The following is a 24,181-nucleotide window of genomic DNA, read 5'->3' on the forward strand; positions in this document are numbered from 1 at the left end:
CACACTGGGCTCAAACTCTTAATCCCCATTTTTTTTTACAGATGAGGTAACTGAGGCCCAGAGAAGTGAAGTGACTTGCCCAAGGTCACAAAGCAGGCAAGAGGGAGAACCGGGATTAGAACCCATGACCTTCTGACTCCCCAACCCATGATCTATCCACTACACTGTGCTGCTTCTTTATGTCCATTCACACGTTATATGTAAGGAAAATGGCAACTTACCTTCGAATTTCGACCCATACTCATACGCTCCGGTCGTAAAATGCGGCAAACAAAATACAAGCGATCCCAGGCCTATCATGAAGGATGAAAATGCCAGCCATCTCGGTTTGTGCCCTCTTTCTCCATAGAAGGACACGAAGAGTGACAGCACACAGAACGAAATGTCGTAGCTTGAAGACACAAGGCCAGTCAGGGAACTGTTCAGTTCATACCTCTTCTCAATGGTGGAAATGCTAATGTTTACCAGTCCATTTACCACAATTCCTAGAGGAGGAAAAGGACAATTTATTCGTCTAGATTCTGCAGTCAATATGGAAACAAGTCAATGAAACTTTATAACCACTCAAATGACGAGGTATTTCATATCACCAATCCAAACTTCTAGATATGGACCTATTGAGTCGTGTTACCCCACAAGGCTTTCCTGAACATTGAAAGACAGGACCCCCAACATATTTAAGTTTACTATAGTCTTGGGTTGAACTGATAAAACTACTTCACCCAAGCCGCCTGCTAAATTGCAATCCCTAGAACTTTATACTTTATATGGACCAAGGTCATTTCCCAAGACTTTACATTCTTCAGGTGGGGGACAGAACTTACATTCAGGAAGGAACAATACCTTCTCCCAGGATCCAAGTAAATGTTAAAAGAAAAAAAAAAAGGAGGCCTCATCTCATCTTTCAACTAATCTTTCATTACAGGTACAAAGCAAAACAGTAACAGACTGAAATACTCTGCCAGTTACACCACCAACCAATGGTGGGAGCATTAAGTACATGTGGTCATGGACCATGGACTCCTTGGCCTGAAAAGACTTTTCTTTATAAATACATTTACGAGGTTTAAAACTTAAAATTTAAATTTAAAACTTAAAATGTGCATTTATCACCAGAGAAAAAGGTCAGAGAAACAGCGAGGCAAGAGTCTTTATGTCTTTATCCTTTAATTCACAGGAATCACTATGAAGTTCTTAGTCTTCAAGAAGTTAAAAATTACTGTTAGTAAGAATGATAAAAATTGGCGAGGGATAAAGTCTCTGTCTGCTTTGAGATTGGATTCTAGACTGCAAGCTCATCTTCTAGGCTGTGAGCTCCTTGTTGGCAGGGAACACTATTGTATTCAGCTCTCCCAAGTGCTTTGTACAGTGCTCTGCACACAGATAGTGTTCAATAAATACCATTACTTGATCATTCAGTTTGGTTGTTCCAAGGGCGGAACATCTCTCCCATCAAGAGACCTGGGAGCAAAGCCCTTCCTCATTCACTTCTTAGACCCAATTTTTTAACTGGGTAACAAAATTTGAGTGGGTTAGTTTTAGGGCTGAAAGTCAAAATGTCTTGGCTACCTCTCCCCAATGCCCCTTAAAAAGTATAATTTTCCAGGTCTTCGACTCTACCACCTGTCTGATTTAAGTCCTTACCTTAGCCCCCAGTGTGATTTAAACTTTTAGATCCTCATTGACTAGGGACTCACAAAGAATTTGCTCTCCATCAGATCCAGGCAAAGACTGCGAAAATATCATGCCCCCGTCCCTGTGCCAACCTCAGGCCTACCCACGTTCCTTTACGTGGCAATCTAGAAACGGGAAGCCGGGGTGGATGGGTTGGAGGATTTCTGTGGCTCACTGAGAGTGCTCTGACACGGAGGAGGCCTCTGATGAGGACCCCAGAGCTCGCTGGCCTCCCCACAAATTCAGCTAGAGACCCGCGGTGGCCTGGAGAGAAGGCCTGGGCCAGGCGGCTCCAGGGCCAGGGATGCAGGAAGATCAGCCCTGGGGGTGCTGGCTCTCTCCCCAAGTGACCCATAGCCTCGCTCTTCAACCCCAGGGGTCCTCTTAAATCTTGTCAGCCCAGCAGAAGGAAGAACTCTCATAAACTGGGGGCATGCTGCAGCAGAAATAATCACAATAAGCATAATCGTAATAATAATAATAATAATGGCATTTATTAAGCGCTTACTATGTGCAAAGCACTGTTCTAAGTGCTGGAAGGTTACAAAGGTAATCAGGTTGTCCCAGAGGGGGCTCACAGTCTTCATCCCCATTTTACCGATGAGGGAACTGAGGCACAGAGAAGTGAAGCGACTTGCCCAAAGTCACACAGCTGACAAGTGGTGGAGCCGGGATTTGAACCCGTGACCTCTGACTCCCAAGCCCGGGCTCTTTCCACTGAGCCACGCTGCTTCTCTAAGAATAATCGTAATAATGATAACAATAGTGGTATTTGTTATGCACTTACTATGTGCCAAGCACTGTGTTGGGGTAGATGCAATACAATCAGATTGGTCATAGTCCCCGTCCCACAAGAGGCTCACAGTCTAAGGGGGAGATAGAATGGGAAATGAATCCCTTCATTATAGAAGAGGAAACTGCTATCCTTACCTTGGCCTTTCCCTACCCACACGGGAAGCAGCATGGCCTAATTCATTCATTCAGTCGTATTTACTGAGCGCTTACTGTGTGCAGGGCACTGGACTAAGCCCTTGGGAAGTACAAGTCGGCAACATCTAGAGACGGTCCCTACCCAGCAACGGGCTCACAGTCTAGAAGGGGGAGACAGACAACAAAACATGTAGACAGGTGTCAAATGGATAGAGTGCATGCCTGGGATTCATTCATTCATTCATTCAATCGTATTTATTGAGCGCTTACTGTGTGCACAGCACTGTACTAAGCGCTTGGGAAGTACAAGTTTGCAACATATAGAGACGGTCCCTACCCAACAGCAGGCTCACAGTCTAGAAGGGGGAGATAGACAACAAAACGTATAAACCAAATAAAATAGAATAAACATGTACAAGTAAAATAAATAGAGTAATAAATACGTACAAACATATATACATATATACAGGTGCTGTGGGGAGGGGAAGGAGGTAAGGCGGGGGGGATGGGGAGGGGGAGTAGAGGGAGAGGAAGGAGGGGGATAGAGTCAGAGAACTTCTATCCCGGGCTCCTCACTTGCCTGCTCTGTGACCTTGGGCAAGTCGTTTAACTTCTTTGTGCCTCAGTTCCCTCATCTGTAAAATGGGGATTAAATCCTCTATCAATGATATTTACTGAGTGCTTACTATGTGCAGAGCACTGTAGTAAGTGCTTGGGAGAGAACAGAGTCAGCAGATATGTTCCCTGCCCATAATGAACTTACAGTCTAAATCTTCCTCCCTCCGACTTGAGCCCCATAGGGGACGGAGACTATGTCCAACCTGATTATCTTGTATTTATCCCAGCGCTTAGTACGGTGCCTGGCACATAGTAAGCGCTCAACAAGTACCATTAAGATGCCTGTGGGATTCCAAAGCTATCCAGGCCAGGATGAGGAATATAAACTGGGTTTTGGCTGTCAGGCAACTAGCCACCCTCAGTGAGTTGCCATCAGACTGAGGCAGCCAGAAATTCTGATTATCATCAAGGAAAGGAACTTTTGACATCCTTTCAGCTGAGGCCACAGATGATAAGCAGCCAATTTCAAGGTTTTAAAATTAAAAACTGTCCCAAAGAAGGGACCATTTATAGGAGCATCCTGCATCATTAGAACCAAAGTTAAACAACAGATCCTTTGGGCATTTAACCCCTAAAAAATAAGCCCTTCCTTCAGTTTTGAGCTAAATGCATACACTCTTGGGCACAGCAGGGACTATGTTTATTGTCGTATTGTACTCTCCCAGGTGCTTAGTACAGTGCTCTGCCAACAGTAAGCACTCGATAAATATGTTTGAATGAATGAATAATGGCACGTTAGTTCAATTCCCGGAAATTGACAATCACAGGCTTGGAGAGATGGTCCTCTTTTCTTGGCAATGTGGTACAGCTTCAGAACAGGACAGAGTTAACATTCATTCATTCAATCGTATTTATTGAGCGCTTACTGTGTGCAAAGCACTGTACTAACCGCTTAACAGCGTGGCTCAGTGGAAAGAGCCCGGGCTTGGTAGTCAGAGGTCATGGGCTCTAATCCCGATTCTGCCACTTGTCAGCTGTGTGACTTTGGGCAAGTCACTTAACTTCTCTGTGCCACGTGGGACAACCTGATCACCTTGTATCCTCCCTAGCGCTCAGAGCAGTGCCTGGCACATAGTAAGCGCTTAACAAATGCCAGCATTATTATTATTATTAACACAAACTGCACGTGTGGTCTTTGAATTAGGAAGTGACAGTTATTGAAGGCAAGTTAGGGAAAGGAGGAAAGTTCAGAGAAGGGACACACGCCTCATCTAGAAAGTTCTAGGAGAAGCACCATGGCCTAGTGACAAGAGCAAGGGCTTGAGAGTCAGAGGATGTGGATTCTGATCCCAGGTCTGCCGCCTGTCTGCTGTGTGACCTTGGACAAGTCACTTCACTTCTCTGTGCCTCAGTTCCCTCATCTGTAAAATGGAGATTAAGATTGTCAGCCCCATGTGGGACAGGGACTGTGTCCAAGCTGATTACTTCGAATCTGCCCCAGGGCTTAGAACGGTGCTCGGCACATAGTCAGCACTTAACAAATACCATAATTATTATAATTAATTATTATTCTGGCCGGCATGGAATTCATTCTCTGTTTAGACCAGCCATTAGACTGTGAGCCCACTATTGGGTAGGGACTGTCTCTATATGTTGCCAACTTGTACTTCCCAAGAGCTTAGTACAGTGCTCTGCACACAGTAAGCGCTCAATAAATACGATTGATGATGATTAGTGGAAAGAGCCCGGGCTTGGGAGACAGGGGTCATGGGTTCAAACCCCGGCTCTGCCACTTGTCAGCTGTGTGACTTCAGGCAAGTCACTTTACTTCTCGGTGCCTCGGTTACCTCATCTGTAAAACAAGGATTAAGACTGTGAGCCCCAAGTGGGACAACCTGATAACCTCGTATCTACCCCAGCGCTTAGAATAGTGCTTGGCAATCAATCAATCGTGTTTATTGAGCGCTTACTGTGCAGAGCACTGCACTAAGCGCTTGGGAAGTACAACTTGGCACATAGGAAGCTCTTAACAAATACCATCATTATTATTATTATTATTAGGGTAAAAATAGAAAATTTCTGAGCATGTTAAACATTGAATCTATTAAAGCACCTTGGAAAATGCCCCAATGTTGCACTAGAATCAGCTGTTTCTTCCAGACAACAAAACATGTGGACAGGTGTCAAGTCAGCAGAATAAACAGAAGTAAAGCTACATGCATATCATTAACAAAATGACCGTGCGCCCGTTGTTGGGTAGGGACCATCTCTCTATGTTGCCGACTTGTCCTTCCCAAGCGCTTAGTACAGTGCTCCGCATGCAGTAAGCGCTCAATCAATACGATGCAATAATAATAATAGTGATGGCATTTATTAAGCGCTTACTATGTGCAAAGCACGGTTCCAAGCGCTGGGGAGGTTACAAGGTGATCAGCTTGTCCCACGGGGGGCTCGCAGTCTTCATCCCCATTTTACAGATGAGGGAACTGAGGGCCAGAGAAGTGAAGCGACTTGCCCAAAGTCACCCAGCTGGCAATTGGCGGAGCCGGGATTTGAACCCACGACCTCGGACTCCAAAGCCCGGGCTCTTTCTGCTGAGACACGCTGCTTCTCCAATGAAAGCAGCTTCTAGACTGTGAGCGTGCTGTTGGGTAGGGACCGTCTCTATATGTCGCCGAGTTGTACTTCCCAAGCGCTTAGTCCAGTGCTCAGTCAATACGATGGAATGAATGGATGACTTGTCCTTCCCATGCGCTTAGTCCAATGCTCTGCACAGAGTAAGCGCTCAATCAATATAATGGAATGAATGAATGACTTGTACTTCCCAAGCGCTCAATAGGATGGAATGAATGAATGAATGAATGAATGAATGAAACCCCATTTTACGGCTGAGGCCCAGACTTGCCCAAGGTGTCAGAGCAGGCTGGGGGCGGGATTAGAACCCAGGACCTGCGGCTCAGCAGGCCGGGCTGTTTCCACGAGCCCCAGTACTTAGAGCAGGGTGGGAGCGGAGGGGCGGGGTGGGGGGGGCGGTACCTGGAGTCAGAGGTAATGGGTTCAAATCCCGGCTCCGCCAATTGTCAGCCGGGTGACTTTGGGCAAGTCACTTCACTTCTCTGGGCCTCAGTTCCCTCATCTGTAAAATGGGGATGAAGACTGTGAGCCCCCTGTGAGACAACCTGATCACCTTGTATCCCCCCCGTGTGCTTAGAACAGTGCTTGGCACATAGTAAGTGCTTAATAAATGCCATCATCATTAGTAGTAGTAGGAGTAGTAAGCGCTTAATAAATTTCATCATCATCATTAGTAGTAGTAGTAGTAGTAAGGGCTCAATTAATTCCATCATCATCATTAGTAGTAGTGAGTGCTTAATGAATTCCATCATCATCATCATTAGTAGTAGCAGTAGTAAGCACTTAATAAAGTCCATCATCATCATTAGTAGTAGGAGTAGTAAGCACTTAATAAATTCCATCATCATCATTAGTAGTAGTAGTAGTAGTAGTAAGTGCTCAATACATTCCATCATCATCATTAGTAGTAGCAGTAGTAGTAGTAAGTGCTTAATGAATTCCATCATCATCAGTAGCAGCAGTAGTAAGCTTAATAAAGTCCATCATCATCATTAGTAGTAGTAAGTGCTTAATAAATTCCATCATCATCACTAGTAGTGGCAGTAGTAAGTGCTTAATAAATGCCATCATCATCATTAGTAGTAGTAGTAAGCGCTTAATAAATACCATCATTATTATTATTAGTAGTAGTAGTAAGCACTTCATAAATGCCATCATCATTAGTAGTAGTAATAAGTGCTTAACGCCATCATCATTATTATTAGTAGTAAGCGCTTAATTCCATCAACATGATCATTAGTAGTAGTAGTAAGCGCTTAATCAATTCCATCATCATCATTAGTAGTAGTAGTAAGCGCTTAATCAATTCCATCATCATCATTAGTAAGAGTAGTAAGCGCTTAATCAATTCCATCATCATCATTAGTAGGAGTAGTAAGCGCTTAATCAATTCCATCATCATCATTCGTAGTAGTAGTAAGCGCTTAATCAATTCCATCATCATCATTCGTAGTAGTAGTAAGCGCTTAATCAATTCCATCATCATCAGTAGGAGTAGTAAGCGCTTAATCAATTCCATCATCATCATTATTATTCTTATTATCATCAATAAATAGGATGGAGTGAGTGAATGAATGAAGCCGCATTTCCGGGCCGCGGCCCAGAGTTGTCCAAGGTGTCGGGGTGGGCTGATGGGGGCTGTTGGGGGCACAGCGCTCAGCGCAGGGTGGGAGCGTCTGTCGGGTCCGTCCGTCCATCAATCAACAGGCTCTACTGGGCGCTCCCTGTGTGCGGGGAGCACCGTAGGAAGCTGTTGTGTGTCGTGGCTCAGTGGAAAGAGCCCGGGCTTTGGAGTCAGAGGTCATGGGTTCGAATCCCGACTCCGCCACATAGCTGTGTGACCTTGGGCAACTCACTTCACTTCTCTGGGCCTCAGTTCCCTCATCTGTAAAATGGGGATGAAGACTGTGAGCCCTCTGTGGGACAACCTGATCACCTTGTATCCCCCCCGGCGCTTAGAACAGTGCTGTGCACATAGTAAGCGCTTAACAAATGCCAGTTATTACTATGATCATCATCATCATCATCATCAATTGTATTTATTGAGCGCTTACTATGTGCAGAGCACTGTACTAAGCGCTTGGGAAGTACAAATTGGCAACATATAGAGACAGTCCCTACCCAACATTGGGCTCACAGTCTAAGAGGGGGAGACAGAGAACAAAACCAAACATACTAACAAAATAAAATAAATAGAATAGATATGTACAGGTAAAATAAATAGAGTAATAAATATGTACAAATATCTATACATCTATACAGGTGCTGTGGGGAAGGGAAGGAGGTAAGATGGGGGGGATGGAGAGGGGGAGGAGGGGGTGAGGAAGGAAGGGGCTCAGTGTGGGAAGGCCTCCTGGAGGGGGTGAGCTCTCAGCAGGGCCTTGAAGGGAGGAAGAGAGCGAGCTTGGCGGAGGGGAAGAGGGATTGGGGGCATTCCAGGACCGGGGGAGGACGTGGGCCGGGGGTCGATGGCGGGACGGGCGAGAACGAGGGACGGTGAGGAGATTAGCGGTGGCAGGGGAGCGGAGGGTGCGGGCTGGGCTGCAGAAGGAGAGAAGGGAGGTGAGGTAGGAGGGGGCGAGGGGATGGACAGCCTTGAAGCCCAGGGTGAGGAGTCTCTGCCTGATGCGCAGATTGAGCCCCTTCCTTCCTCTCCCCCTCTCCATCGCCCCCATCTTCCCTCCTTCCCTTCCCCACAGCACCTGTATAGATGTATATATGGTTGTACATATTTATTACTCTATTTATTTATTTATTCATTTTATTCGTACATATCTATTCTATTTATTTTGTTAGTATGTTTGGTTTTGTTCTCTGTCTCCCCCTTTTAGACTGTGAGCCCACTGTTGGGTAGGGACTGTCTCTAGATGTTGCCAATTTGTACTTCCCAAGCGCTTAGTCCAGTGCTCTGCACATAGTAAGCGCTCAATAAATACGATTGATGATGATGATGATATGTTTGTACAGATTTATTACTCTGTTCATTTATTTATTTTACTTGTACATATGTATTCTATTTATTTTATTTTGTTAGTACGTTTGGTTTTGTTCTCTGCCTCCCCCTTCTAGACTGTGAGCCCACTGGGGGGTAGGGACCGTCTCTCTATGTTGCCAACTTGGACTTCCCAAGCGCTTAGTACAGTGCTCTGCACATAGTAAGCGCTCAATAAATACGATTGATGATGATGATATGTTTGTACAGATTTATTACTCTGCTTATTTATTTATTTTACTTGTACCTATCTATTCTATTTATTTTATTTTGTTAGCACGTTTGGTTTTGTTCTCTGTCTCCCCCTTCTAGACCGTGAGCCCAACTGGGGGGTAGGGACCGTCTCTCTATGTTGCCAACTTGGCCTTCCCAAGCGCTTAGTACAGTGCTCTGCACACAGTAAGCGCTCAATAAATACGATTGATGATGATGATGATATGTTTGTACAGATTTATTACTCTGTTCATTTATTTATTTATTTTACTTGTACCTATCTATTCTATTTATTTTATTTTGTTAGTATGTTTGGTTTTGTTCTCTGTCTCCCCCTTTTAGACTGTGAGCCCACTGTGGGGTAGGCACCGTCTCTCTACGTTGCCAACTTGGACTTCCCAAGCGCTTAGTCCAGTGCTCTGCACACAGTAAGCGCTCAATAAATACGATTGATGATGACGATGGGTTCGAATCCCGACTCCGCCACATGCCAGCTGGGTGACCTCGGGCAAGTCACTTCACTTCTGTGGGCCTCAGTTCCCTCATCTGGCCCTGCTGAGAGCTCACCTCCTCCAGGAGGCCTTCCCAGACTGAGCCCCTTCTTTCCTCTCCCCCTCGTCCCCCTCTCCATCCCCCCATCTTACCTCCTTCCCTTCCCCACAGCACCTGTATAGATGTATATATGGTTGTACATATTTATCACTCTATTTATTTATTTATTTTACTTGTACATTTCTATCCTACTTATTTTATTTTGTTGGTATGTTTGGTTCTGTTCTCTGTCTCCCTCTTTTAGACTGTGAGCCCACTGTTGGGTAGGGACCGTCTCCATGTGATGCCAATTGGTACTTCCCAAGCGCTTAGGACAGTGCTCTGCACATAGTAAGCGCTCAATAAATACGATTGATTGATTGATTGATTGATCTGGAAAATGGGGATGGAGACTGTGGGCCCCACGGGGGGACCACCTGATCACCTTGCGTCCTCCCCGGCGCTAAGAGCAGTGCTGTGCGCGTAGTAAGCGCTTCACAAATGCCAGTTATTATTATTATTATTATTATTATTATTACCTTGGACGAGGGCGAGCAGGCTGTAGTGGAGGAGGTAGCCGCGCGGGTTGTTGCAGCGCTGCAGCGGGGCCGGGGCGAAGCGGCCCCAGCCGCACGGACCCTCCTCCTCCGCCTCCAACCGCACCGACGACGCCGACACGGACACGGACGGCACCGACACGGCGGGCCCGAGCCGGGGCTCCTCCCGGGGCCGGTCCCTGCGCGGCTGGCCGGGGCTGGACGGCACGAAGGCGGGGTTGTCCATCGCCCCCGGCCCGCCCTCCTCACGCCCGGCCGGCAGACCGACCGACTGACCGGCCGCCCGCCCGCCCTCACTTCAAGAGACGCGGGCCCCGCCCCCGGAACGCCCCGCCCACCGAAACGGACCAATCACAGAGAGGACACGCCCCCGCCGCCGGGAGTCCCCGCCCCCAGGCAACGGACCAATCGCAGTGCGGACACGCCCCCCGCGAGGAGGCCCCGCCCCCCGAAAACGGACCAGTCACATGGCGGACACGCCCTCCTCGGCGAGGAGGCCCCGCCCCCGGAACGCCCCGCCCACCGAAACGGACCAATCACAGGGAGGACACGCCCCCCCGCGAGGAGGCCCCGCCCCCCAGAAACGGGCCGATCACTGATTGGACACGCCCCCCTGCGAGGAGGCCCCGCCCCCCGAAAACGGACCAGTCACAGGGAGGACACGCCCCCCCACGGCGAGGAGGCCCCGCCCCCGGACACGCGCCATGCACTGAGCGGACACGCCCCCTGTCGAGGAGGCCCCGCCCCCCAAGCAACGGACCAATCGCCGTGCGGACACGCCCCCCTCGCGAGGCGGCCCCGCCCCCAAGGAACGGACCAATCACAGAGCGGACACCCCCCCGCGAGGAGGCCCCGCCCCCAAGGAACGGACCAATCACAGAGCGGACACGCCCCCCGCGAGGCGGACACGCCCCCCGCGAGGCGGACACGCCCCCGCGAGGAGGCCCCGCCCCCCGAAAACGGACCAGTCACAGGGCGGACACGCCCCCCACCGCGAGGAGGCCCCGCCCCCGGACACGCGCCATGCACTGAGCTGACACGCCCCCTCGCGAGGAGGCCCCGCCCCCAAGGAACGGACCAATCACAGAGTGGACACGCCGCCAGGAACGTCCCCACCTGCCGGAGGACCCGCCCCCCCGAAAACGGACCAATCACCGAGCGGACACGCCCCCCACCGCCAGGGGCCCCCGCCCCCCAGGCAAGGGACCAATCGTCGTGCGGATACGCCCCCCCCCGCGAGGAGGCCCCGCCCCCAAGGAACGGACCAATCACAGAGCGGACACGCCCCCCCGCGAGGCGGACACGCCCCCCGCGAGGCGGACACGCCCCCGCAGGAACGGGCCGATCACAGAGCAGACACGCCCCCGGGAACGTCCCCACCTGCCAAAGGCCCCGCCCCCCGGCAACGGACCAATCACAGGGCGGACACGCCCCCACCGCCAGGAGGCCCCGCCCCCCAGGCAACGGACCAATCGCAGTGCGGACACGCCCCCCTCACGAGGAGGCCCCGCCCCAGGAACGGTCCAATCACAGAGCAACCCCGCCCCCGGGAACTCCCCCACCTGCCGGAGGCCCCGCCCCCAGGAACGGGCCATTAAAAGAGCGAGCACGCCCCCACCGCGAGGAGGCCCCGCCCCCCTGGGAACGGACCCATCACAGAGCGGACACGCCCCCCAGAGAGGAGGCCACGCCCCCGGGAACGGACCAATCACGGGGCGGAGACGTCCCCTGGGAACGCCCCTACCTGCCGGAGGCCCCGCCCCCTGGGACCGGACCAATCGCGGGGCGGACACGCCCCCGGAAACGCGCCAATCACGAGGAGGCCACGCCCCCGGGAACGCCCCCCTGCGAGAAGGTCACGCCCCCAAAACGCCCCTACCTGCCAGAGGCCCCGCCCCCAGGAAAAGGACCAATCACAGGGCGGCCACGCCCCCAGGGAACGCCCCTACCTGCTGGAGGCCCCGCCCTCGGGAATGGACCAATCGCGGGGCGGTCACGCCCCCAGGAACTGACCAATCCCAGAGCGGGAACGCCCCTCCGAGAAGGCCACGCCCCCACGAATGCCTCTACCTGCCGAAGGCCCCGCCCCCCTCGAACGCACCAATCCCAGGCAGGCCACGCCCCCCGGGAACGCGCCGATCACAGGGAGGTCACGCCCCTGGGAACGCCCCCGCGACAAAGCCGCGCCCCAGGAACGCCCCTACCTGCCGGAGGCCCCGACCCCTGGAAAGCACCAATCGCAGGGTGGACAGGCCCCCCTGGATAGCGCCAATCACAGGGCGGACACGCCCCCGGGAGCGCCCCCCGCGCGAGAAGGCCACGCCTCCAGGAACGCCTCTACCTGCCGGAGGCTCCTTCCCCCGGGAACGGACCAATCACAGAACGGACACGCCCCAGGGAACGCCCCCATGAGGCCACGCCCTTGGAACGCCCCCAAGCAAGAAGGCCCCGCCCCCTTAGAACGCACCAATCACAGGGCGGACTCGCCCCCGGGAACGCCCACCGGCTATGAGGCCCCGCCCCCCGGGAACGGACCAATCACAGAGCGGCCACGCCCCCGGGAACGCGCCAATCACGGGGAGGCCACGCCCCCGGGAATGAACCAATCGCGGGGATGCCACGCCCCCGGAACGCCCCAACAAGAATAATAATAATGTTGGTATTTGTTAAGCGCTCACTATGTGCCAAGCACTGTTCTAAGCGCTCGGGGAGATAGAGACAAGGCAATCAGGTTGTCTCACATGGGGCTCACGGTCTTCATCCCCATTTTACAGATGAGGCAACTGAGGCCCAGAGAATGATGATATTGGTTAAGCGCTATCTTTATCATCAATCGTATTTATTGAGCGCTTACTATGTGCAGAGCACTGTACTAAGCGCTTGGGAAGTACAAATTGGCAACATATAGAGACAGTCCCTACCCAACAGTGGGCTCACAGTCTAAAAGGGGGAGACAGAGAACAAAACCAAACATACTAACAAAATAAAATAAATAGAATAGATATGTACAAATAAAATAAATATATAAATAAATAGAGTAATAAATATGTACAAACATATATACATATATACAGGTGCTGTGGGGAAGGGAAGGAGGTAAGATGGGGGGATGGAGAGGGGGACGAGGGGGAGAGGAAGGAAGGGGTTCAGTCTGGGAAGGCCTCCTGGAGGAGGTGAGCTCTCAGTAGGGCCTTGAAGGGAGGAAGACAGCTAGCTTGGCGGATGGGCAGAGGGAGCAGGGCATTCCAGGCCCGGGGGATGACGTGGGCCGGGGGCCCATGATCAATCAATCGTATTTATTGAGCGCTTACTGTGTGCAGAGCACTGTACTAAGTGCTTGGGAAGTACAAGCTGGCAACATATAGAGACAGTCCCTACCCAACAGTGGGCTCCCAACGCATTGAGCAACCAGGTTTAGAAAGGCACTGTGACCTATTTTCACTTGCAGTTTCTGGGGGGTATTGGGTTACGTTTTCTTCTTCATCATCTGGGAAAGAGGATAATAATAAAAAAAATAATAATGATAGCATTTATTAAGTGCTTACTACGTGCAAAGCACTGTTCTAACCGCTGGGGAGGTTAACAAGGTGATCAGGTTGTCCCACGGGGGGCTCACAGTCTTCATCCCCATTTTACAGATGAGGGAACTGAGGCCCAGAGAAGTGAAGTGACTTGCCCAAAGTCACCCAGCTGATAAGTGGTGGAGTCGGGATTTTGAACCCATGACCTCTGACTCCAAAGCCCGGGCTCCTTCCACTGAGCCACACTGCTTCTCCTCATGATAGCAGATGGAAATAAACAGCCGATTCTAGTGCAGCATTGGGGCATTTTTCAAGGTGCTCTAATAGATTCTATGTTTAACATGCTCAGAAATTGTCTAATATTACCCTAATAATAATAATAATAATAATGGTATTTGTTAAGTGCTTACTATGTGCCAAGCACTGTTCTAAGTGCTGGGGAGGTTAACAAAGTGATCAGGTTGTCCCACGGGCGGCTCACAGTCTTCATCCCCATTTTACAGATGAGGTAACTGAGGCCCAGAGAAGTGAAGTGACTTGCTAAAAGTCACCCAGCTGATAAGTGGTGGAGTTGGGATTTTGAACCCATGACCTCTGACTCCAAAGCCCGGGCTCTTTCCACTGAGCCACACTGCTTCTCCTAATGATAGCAGATGGAAATAAACAGCCAATTCTAGTGCAGCATCGGGGCATTTTCCGAGGTGCTTTAATAGATTCAATGTTTAACATGCTCAGAAATTGTCTAATTTTACCCTATAATAATAATAATGGTATTTGTTAAGCGCTTACTATGTGCCAAGCACTGTTCTAAGCGCTGGGGAGGTTACAAGGAGATCAGGTTGTCCCATGGGGGGCTCACAGTTTTAATCCCCATTTTACAGATGAGGTAACTGAGGCCCGGAGAAGTGAACTGACTTGCCCAAAGTCACCCAGCTGATAAGTGGTGAAGCTGGAATTTGAACCCATGACCTCTGACTCCAAAGCCCAGAGAAGTGAAGCAATCACTTGGGAAGCAGCATGGCTCAGTGGGAAAAGCACGGACTTGGGAGTCAGAGGTCATGGGTTCGAATCCTGACTCCGCCACATGGCTGCTGTGTGACCTTGGGCAAGCCACTTAACTTCTCTGTGCCTCAGTTACCTCATCTGTAAAATGGGGATTACTACTGTGAGCCCCACGTGGGACAACCTGCTTACCGTGTATCCTCCCCAGCGCTTAGAACAGCACTTAGAACACAGAGTAAGCGCTTAACAAATGCCAATATTATTATTATTATTATTATTATTATTATTATTATTATTAGTGAAATGACTTGCCCAACATCACACAGCTGACAATTGGCGGAGCCGGGATTTGAATCTATGCCTTGGTATAACCGCTGTAGTCTTCTTCACCCATATTAGCCAGCGATTTGGGGGGATTTCTCCCAGGTCTATCCTCCGGGAATTCCCAAAGCAATTCTTCAGTCGAAAAACCTTCACCTCTAAAGGCATAGAGCCAACAGGCATTTCCTTACTTTCAGGGTGTGAACTAGAACTCACATCTTCCAAATCCCTAATCTTTCCAAAGGGCCAACGGACGGGTACCAACGTAGAGAAAGAAATACAAGAATTATGGACTTTAATGGAGATAGTTAAGGATTACTCCATCCGACCCGTGACTTTTCCTGCTTAATGAGTTGTTGAGTCACCCGAAAATTTTGGACGTGTGCGTGGACACGCTCTTACAACTCCAGTGACCTTTCAGATTAGGTTAGTGTTAAACTGAGGTAATGATTTGTATCTAGAAAAGTTTGTTACGTAACAGGATAAATCACCGGTATGTGGTGATGCCATCCCTCCTCTAAGAATCACTGCTTTGATTTCTTTTTTGATAAATCACAGTCCTGTAACACCCGCCTAAGGCATTTAGGCATGAGGTAGGTCTTCTTTTCCCTTCAGTGAATCAGAAGACACGTACCCATTTCCTCGGGTCCTGTACTGAATCGGTGAACGAGTGTAGCAGTGAGCTTCTGGAGAGAATGAATCATAAATAAATAATAATAATAAATAATGATGGCATTTATTAAGCGCTTACTATGTGCAAGGCACTGTCCTAAGCGCTGGGGAGGTTACAAGGTGATCAGGTTGTCCCTCGTGGGGCTCACAGTCAATCAATCAATCGTATTTATTGAGCGCTTACTGTGTGCAGAGCACTGTACTAAGCGCTTGGGAAGTACAAGTTGGCAACATATATAGTCCCTACCCAACAGTGGGCTCACAGTATAAAAGGGGGAGACAGAGAACAAAACCAAACAGACTAACAAAATAAAATAAATAGAATAGATATGTATAAGTAAAATAAATAAATAGAGTAATAAATATGTACAAACATTTCTTCATCCGCATTTTACAGACGAGGGAACTGGGGCACAGAGAAGTTAAGTAATAATAATAATGGCGTTTATTAAGCGCTTACTACGTGCAAAGCACTGTTCTAAGCACTGGGGAGGTTACAAAGTGATCAGGTTGTCCCATGGGGGACTCACAGTCTTCATCCCCATTTTACAGATGAGGTAACTGAGGCACAGAGAAGTGAAGTGACTTGCCCAAAGTCACACAGATGACAATTGGCAGAGCCGGGATTTGAACCCATGACCTCTGACTCCAAAGCCCGGGCTCTTTCCACTGAGCCACGCTGCTTCTCTAAGTGACTTGCCCGGAGTCACACAGCTGACAATTGACAATTATTATTATCATTTATTATTTACTATCTTATTTATTTTGTTAATGATGTGCATCTACATATATATATATATTTATATATATATCTCTATGTATGTTTGTACATATTTAGACTCTCTTAGACTGTGAGCCCACTGTTGGGTAGGGACTGTCTCTATATGTTGCCAACTTGTACTTCCCAAGCGCTTAGTACAGTGCTCTGCACACAGTAAGCGCTCAATAAATACGATTGATGATCATGATGATATTTATTACCCTATTTACTTGTACATATTTATTCTCTAGGCCTCATCACTTCTCTGGGCCTCAGTTCCCTCATCTGTAAAATGGGGATTAAGACTGTGAGCCCCCCGTGGGACGATCTGATCACCTTGTAACCTCCCCAGCGCTTAGAACAGTGTTTGGCACACAGTAAGCGCTTAATAAATGTCATTAATATTAAATATATTAATTGGCAGAGCCGGGATTTGAACCCAGGACCTCTGACTCCAAAGCCTGTGCTCTTTCCACTGAGCTACGCTGTGTCTCACAAATGAGTGTAGTATGAGAAGAGGAGCTGGAATTAAATCTTGTTGGAGACCCACAGGTTTATTTTTTAATGGTATTTGTTAAGCGCTTGCTATTTGTTCTCAACGCCGGGGTAGGTACAGGTTAACTAAGTTGACAAGGTCTCTGACCTTCATGAGGCTCACAGTCTAAGTAGAAGGGAGAAGAGGTGTTTAATCCTCGTGTTATAGTTGAGGGAACTGTGGCAGAGAGAAGCCAAGTGACTTGCCCAAGGTCACACAGCGATTGATTGGTAGAGCTGGAATTAGAACCCAGGACTTCATCCATCCATTCATTCATTCATTCATTCAATCGTATTTATTGAGCGCTTACTGTGTGCAGAGCACTGTACTAAGCAGTTGGGAAGTTAGAGAAGCAGTGTGGCTCAGTGGAAAGAGCACGGGCTTTGGAGTTAGAGGTCATGGGTTCGAATCCTCACTCCGCCACATGTCTGCTGTGTGACCTTGGGCAAATCACTTAACTTCTCTATGCCTCAGTTCCCTCATTTGTAAAATGGGGATTAAGAGTGTGAGCCCCCCGTGGGACAACCTGACCACCTTGTAACCTCCCCAGCGCTTAGAACAGTGCTTTGCACATAGTAAGCACTTAACAAATACCATCGTTATTATTAGTTGGCAACGTATATATGTTTGTACATATTTATTACTCTATTTATTTATTTTACGTGTACATATCTATTCTATTTATTTTATTTTGTTAGTATGTTTGGTTTTGTTCTCTGTCTCCCCCTTCTAGACTGTGAGCCCACTGTTGGGTAGGGACCGTCTCTATATGTGGCCGACTTGGACTTCCCAAGCGCTTAGTACAGTGCTCCGCACACAGTAAGTGCTCAATAAATACGATTGATTGATTGACTGGTATAGAGACGGTCCCTACCCAACGGCGGGCTCACAGTCTAGAAGGGGGAGACAGAGAACAAAACAAAACATATTAACAAGATAAAATAAATAGAATAAATATGTACAAATAAAATAGAGTGATAAATCTGTACAAACATATATACATATATACAGGTGCTGTGGGGAGGGGAAGGAGGTAAAGCAGGGGGGACGGGGAGGAGGGAGAGAGGAAGGACTCCCGGGTCTGTCTTCTTTCCAGCAGATCATACTGCTTCTCTTGAAGGGAAAGGGGAAGATGAAGAGTCATCAGCAAAGGGATCGGGGAAGGAGAAGGCAAATAATTAGAAAGAGAAAGAGCAGAGTACAACTATCGACCAGAGAGGTTTTCGGGGAGCGGGACCTGGTCAGCAATGTCAGTGGCAAACAAGAGGTTAAGGAGAAGAACAGAATCGAAGCCACGTGGCTTAGTGGAAAGAGCCCGGGCTTGGGAGTCCGAGGTCGTGGGTTCTAATCCTGCCCCGCCACTTACCAGCTGGGTGACTTTGGGTAAGTCACTTCACTTCTCTGTGCCTCAGTTCCCTCATCTGTAATGATGAGGGAACTGAGTCATTCAAGTCTAGTCATCTTCTAGACTGTGAGCCCACTGTTGGGTAGGGACCGTCTCTATATGTTGCCAGGTTGGACTTCCCAAGCGCTTAGCACACAGTAAGCGCTCAATAAATACGATAGAATGGATGAATGAATAATGATAATGATGGCATTTGTTAAGCACTGAGGCCCAGAGAAGTGAAGTGACTTGCCCAAAGTCACACAGCTGACAATTGGCGCAGCAGGGATTTGAACCCATAACCTCTGACTCCCAGTGCCTTGGTATAACCACTGTAGTCTTCGTCATCTACGTTAGCCAGCGATTTGGGGGGGATTCCTTCCAGGTCTATCCTCTGGGAATGCCCTATGTGCAAAGCACTGTTCTAAGAGCTGGAGGGGGATACAAGGTGATCAGGTTGTCCCACGTGGGGCTCACAGTCTTCATTCCCATTTTACAGACGAGGTAACTGAGGCTCAGAGAAGTGAAGTGACTTGCCCAAGGTCACACAGCTGACAATCATCATCAGTCGTATTTATTGAGCACTTACTGTGTACAGAGCACTGTACTAAGCGCTTGGGAAGCACAGGGGAGCCACGCCGCTTCTCTAAAATGGGGATTACGACTCTGAGCCCCATGTAAGACAATGTGATCTACCCAGCACTAGGAACAGTCCTTCACACATAGGAAGCGCTTAACAAATACTATTTATTGTTATTATTATTATTATTATTATTAGAATAGAACCCATTAGACTTACCTAGAGGAAGATCATTTGAGACCTAGATGACTGTGATCTCGGTAGAGTGAAAGGGAAAAAGCTCAGATTGTAGGGGGTCAAGCAGAGGGTTGATGAAAAGGAATTGGGAGTGGGGGGTATAGGCAGATGGCTCAGTGGAAAAAGCACGGGCTTGGGTGTGGCTCATAGTCACAGTATTTGTTAAGTGCTAACTATGTGCCAGGCACTGTACTAAGCGCTAGGGTGGATACAAGCAAATCGGGTTGGACATAGTCCCTGTCCCACATGGGGCTCATAGTCACAGTAGTTGTTAAGTGCTAACTATATGCCAGGCACTGTACTAAGCGCTGGGGTGGATACAAGCAAATCGGGTTGGACACAGCCCCTGTCCTACGTGGGGCTCATAATCACAGTAGTTGTTAAGTGCTAACTGTGTGCCAGGCACTGTACTAAGCGCTGGGGTGGATACAAGCAAATCGGGTTGGACATAGTCCCTGTCCCACATGGGGCTTATAGTCACAGTATTTGTTAAGTGCTAACTATGTGCTAGGCACTGTACTAAGCACTGGGGTGGATACAAGCAAATCGGGTTGGACACAGCCCCTGTCCCACGTGGGGCTCATAGTCACAGTATTTGTTAAGTGCTAACTATGTGCCAGGCACTGTACTAAGCGCTGGGGTGGATACAAGCAAATCGGGTTGGACACAGCCCCTGTCCTACGTGGGGCTCATAGTCACAGTAGTTGTTAAGTGCTAACTGTGTGCCAGGCACTGTACTAAGCGCTGGGGTGGATACAAGCAAATCGGGTTGGACACAGCCCCTGTCCCACGTGGGGCTCATAATCACAGTAGTTGTTAAGTGCTAACTATGTGCCAGGCACTGTAGTAAGCGCTGGGGTGGCTACAAGCAAATCGGGTTGGACACAGCCCCTGTCCCACGTGGGGCTCATAATCACAGTAGTTGTTAAGTGCTAACTATGTGCCAGGCACTGTAGTAAGCGCTGGGGTGGCTACAAGCAAATCGGGTTGGACACAGCCCCTGTCCCACGTGGGGCTCATAGTCACAGTATTTGTTAAGTGCTAACTATGTGCCAGGCACTGTAGTAAGCGCTGGGGTGGATACAAGCAAATCGGGTTGGACACAGTCCCTGTCCCACATGGGGCTCATAGTCACAGTATTTGTTAAGTGCTAACTATGTGCCAGGCACTGTAGTAAGCGCTGGGGTGGATACAAGCAAATCGGGTTGGACACAGCCCCTGTCCCACGTGGGGCTCATAATCACAGTAGTTGTTAAGTGCTAACTATATGCCAGGCACTGTAGTAAGCGCTGGGGTGGATACAAGCAAATCGGGTTGGACACAGTCCCTGTCCCACATGGGGCTCATAGTCACAGTATTTGTTAAGTGCTAACTATGTGCCAGGCACTGTACTAAGCGCTGGGGTGGCTACAAGCAAATCGGGTTGGACACAGTCCCTGTCCCACTTTACAGATGAGGTAACTGAGGCACAGAGAAGGTCACACAGCAGACAGGTGGCAGAGCCGGAATTGGAGCCCATGAGCTTTTGATTCCCGGGCTAGTGCTCTATCCACTATGCCAGGCTGTTTCTCCTGGAGAGCACTGCGGTTCCAGAGAGCTTCCGGGAGAGAATTTTCCAGAGAAAACTGGGCTTCAAGAAAAAGGAAAACTCTCTCAGCTGAGGATTTTTGAGACCAAGATAGAGGCTGGTGGGTATCAGCATTCATTCATTCATTCAATCGTATTTATTGAGCGCTTACTGTGTGCAGAGCACTGTCCTAAGCGCTTGGGAAGTCCAAGTTGGCAACGTATAGAGACGGTCCCTACCCAACAGTGGGCTCACAGTCTAGAAGACACTCCCACCCCCAGCCTCTCCCACAAGGATCGCTCCCCTGTGCATTTTTAATAATAATAATAATAATAATAATAGTAATAATGGCATTTGTTAAGCGCTTACTATGTGCAAAGCACTGTTCTAAGGGCTGTTTTTCCCAGTGCTTAGCACAGTGCTCTCCACATAGCAAGCGGAAGGGAAGCAGCGTGGCTAAATGGAAAGAGCCTGGGCTTAGGAGTCACAGGTCATGGGTTCTAATCCCGACTCGACTTTGGGCAAGTCACTTCACTTCTCTGGGCCTCAGTTCCCTCGTCTGTAAAATGGGGATTATGACGGTGAGCCCCACGTGGGACAACCTGATCACCTTGCAACCTCCCCAGTGCTTAGAACAGTGCTTTGCACATAGTAAGCACTTAATAAATGCCATCATCATCATTCATTCATTCAATCGTATTTATTGAGCGCTTACTGTGTGCAGAGCACTGTACTAAGCGCTTGGGAAGTCCAAGTTGGCGACATATAGAGACGGTCCCTACCCAACAGTGGGCTCACAGTCTAGAATCATCATCATCATCATAGTAAGTGCTTAATAAACAATCAATCAATCAATCAACCAATCGTATTTATTGAGCGCTTACTGTGTGCAGAGCACTGTACTAAGCGCTTGGGAAGTACAAGTAAACACTATTACAACTTCCACTACTACTATGGGTGGGATCTTGAGGATCCCCTAGTCCCACACTCCCTCCCTACTGTGTTTTGGTGTCCTCTGCAATGAGCGGTCTTGAGCTGGGAGATCAATACAAGAAGAATGGCTGATCCTGGGACCCAGAAATGCTCGCCGTGGGTGGGGTGGGAGGGAGCAATGATGATTGTACAAGAGCTCGTACTCTCCCAAGAGCTTAGTACAGTGCTCTGCTCACAGCAAGTGCTCAATAATAATAATAATGGCATTTATTTAGCGCTTACTAAGTGCAATGCCCTGTTCTAAGCGCTGGGAGGTTACAAGGTGATCAGGTTGTCCCACGGGGGGCTCACAGTCTTAATCCCCATTTTACAGATGAGGTAACGGAGGCACAGAGAATAATAATGATGGTATTTGTTAAGCGCTTACTATGTGCAAAGCCCTGTTCTAAGCGCTGGGAGGTTACAAGGTGATCAGGTTGTCCCACGGGGGGCTCACAGTCTTAATTCCCATTTTACAGATGTGGTAACGGAGGCACAGAGAATAATAATGATGGTATTTGTTAAGCGCTTACTATGTGCAAAGCACTGTTCTAAGCGCTGGGAGGTTACAAGGTGATCAGGTTGTCCCACGGGGGGCTCACAGTCTTAATCCCCATTTTACAGATGAGGGAACTGAGGCACAGAGAAGTTAAGTGACTTGCCCAAAGTCACACTGCTGACAATTGGAGGAGCCGGGATTCGAACCCATGGCCTCTGACTCCAAAGCCCGGGCTCTTTCCACTGAGCCACGCTGCTCGACAAATACGATTGATTGAATGAATGAATGAATCCAAGGGCTGCAACGTGGTCACGGCCTGATGCGTCCTGGCTCCACCTGGGTGACCGGTGCAGTGCGGGAGTTCATTCAATACATTCAATCGTATTTATTGAGCGCTTACTGTGTGCAGAGCACTGGACTAAGCGCTTGGGAAGTTCAAGTCATCAACAGATAGAGACGGTCCCTACCCAACAACGGGCTCACAGTCCAGAATACTGATGAGACGACTCGGTTGGCAAATTCAAAACTGGATCATTTCAACCTCTGTCCTTTGAAAGCGGTGAATTTCAGAGGAACAGGTTCCGATGACCCGAAGCTTACTGAGCCCTTTAAAAAGAACATTAGTTAAAGCACAGAACACCAAGATCTCTGAGGTCTTGAGGCGTGGGGAGTGATCAAGCAGCAGGGTTTAGTGGCAAGAGCACCGGCCTGGAACTCAGAAGGACACAGGTACCCATCCCGGCTCCGCCACTTGTCTGCTGTGTGACCCTGGGCAAGTCACTTCCCTGCCCAGTGCCTCACTTATCTCATCTGTAAATTGGGGACTGAGACTATGAGCCCCAGGTTCGAGAAGCAGCGTGGCTCAGTGAAAGAGCCCGGGCTTTGGAGTCAGAGGTTGTAGGTTCAAATCCCAGCTCTGCCGCTTGTCAGCTGGGTGACTTTGGGGAAGTCACTTCACTCCTCTGGGCCTCACTTCCGTCATCTGTAAAATGGGGATGAAGACTGTGAGCCCCACGTGGGACAACCTGATCACTTTGTACCCTCTCCAGTGCTTAGAACAGTGCTTTGCACATAGTAAGTGCGATGGCATCATTATTCTTATTGTTATTATTAAGTCACTTCACTTCTCTGTGCCTCAGTTACCTCATCTGTAAAATGGGGATGAAGACTGTGAGCCCCACATGGGACAACCTGATCACCTTGTACCCTCCCCAGCGATTAGAACAGTGTTTTGCACATAGTAAGCGCTTATAGATGCCATTATTATTATTATTATTAAGTAGGCCTGGGACTCCATATGGTTGGATCCACCCCAGCTTAGTACAGTGCCTGGCACACAGTAAGCGTTTAACACATACTACAATTATTGTTATTACTATTAATAATAATATTCCAAGAGTAATATTCCTCATCTTCACCCATTGGGGTGGGGGAGGAACCTGCAGAAGACTAGAAATGTCCTTACTCAGTCAGAGCACTGGACTAAGCATTTGGGGGAGGCAAAAGACACTTACAATCTAGCTGGGGAGACTGGTGGTAAAATAAATCACAGGTAGGGGCAAACTGACAGAGTTTAAAGTTTATTACTCTATTTATTTATTTATTACTCTATTTATTTATTTATTTATTACTCTATTTATTCATTATTACTCTATTACTCTATTTATTTATTACTCTATTTATTTATTCATTATTACTCTATTTATTTTACTTGTACATATCTATTCTATTTATTTTATTTTGTTAATATGTTTGGTTTCATTCTCTGTCTCCCCCTTCTAGACTGTGAGCCCACTGTTGGGTAGGGACCATCTCTATATGTTGCCAACTTGTACTTCCCAAGCGCTTAGTACAGTGCTCTGCACCCAGTAAGCACTCAATAAATATGATTGATTGATTGATTGATTGATTGATTTAAAGATTTGTGCATCAGTGCTACCTGGGGGAGGGAGGCAGCCTTGCAAAATCTAGCTCGAAGGCTGCAGGCAGAGTCATTTTTTGGAAACACAGAGGCCCGGCGTCTGACGTGCCGAGGACACAAC

General features: G+C 48.6%; 2 protein-coding genes across 2 annotated transcripts in view; one reads left to right on the plus strand and one right to left on the minus strand.

The window, feature by feature from the left end:
- SLCO4C1 (solute carrier organic anion transporter family member 4C1) overlaps positions 1-10,315 on the minus strand; it is an 88,480-nt gene extending 78,165 nt beyond the window's left edge. Inside the window, exons 1-2 of the mRNA XM_038758792.1 lie at positions 10,072-10,315; positions 222-485 (exon numbers count right to left, since the gene is read on the minus strand). Of these exons, the coding sequence (XP_038614720.1) occupies positions 222-485; positions 10,072-10,315 (508 nt within the window). The remainder of the gene's footprint in view (positions 1-221; positions 486-10,071) is intronic.
- Positions 10,316-10,556: 241 nt separating this feature from the next.
- On the plus strand, positions 10,557-12,101 carry LOC119939012 (proline-rich protein 2-like). The gene is made up of 3 exons (XM_038758793.1): positions 10,557-10,648; positions 10,738-11,944; positions 11,991-12,101. Exons 1-3 carry the CDS (start codon positions 10,557-10,559, stop codon positions 12,099-12,101), a joined length of 1,410 nt encoding a protein of 469 aa, XP_038614721.1.
- Positions 12,102-24,181: the final 12,080 nt, after the last annotated feature.

This window comes from Tachyglossus aculeatus, chromosome 17 (assembly GCF_015852505.1).
Source record: "Tachyglossus aculeatus isolate mTacAcu1 chromosome 17, mTacAcu1.pri, whole genome shotgun sequence".
NCBI classification, from domain to species: domain Eukaryota; kingdom Metazoa; phylum Chordata; class Mammalia; order Monotremata; family Tachyglossidae; genus Tachyglossus; species Tachyglossus aculeatus.

Coding starts and splice junctions, on each gene's coding strand:
- LOC119939012 (XM_038758793.1), top strand. CDS start 10,557: ATGGCGGACACGCCCTCCTCGGCGAGGAGGCCCCGCCCCCGGAACGCC. Junction 10,649..10,737: donor CAGGGAGGACACGCCCCCCC/GCGAGGAGGCCC, acceptor AAAACGGACCAG/TCACAGGGAGGACACGCCCC. Junction 11,945..11,990: donor GAACGCCCCCCTGCGAGAAG/GTCACGCCCCCA, acceptor CCCCGCCCCCAG/GAAAAGGACCAATCACAGGG.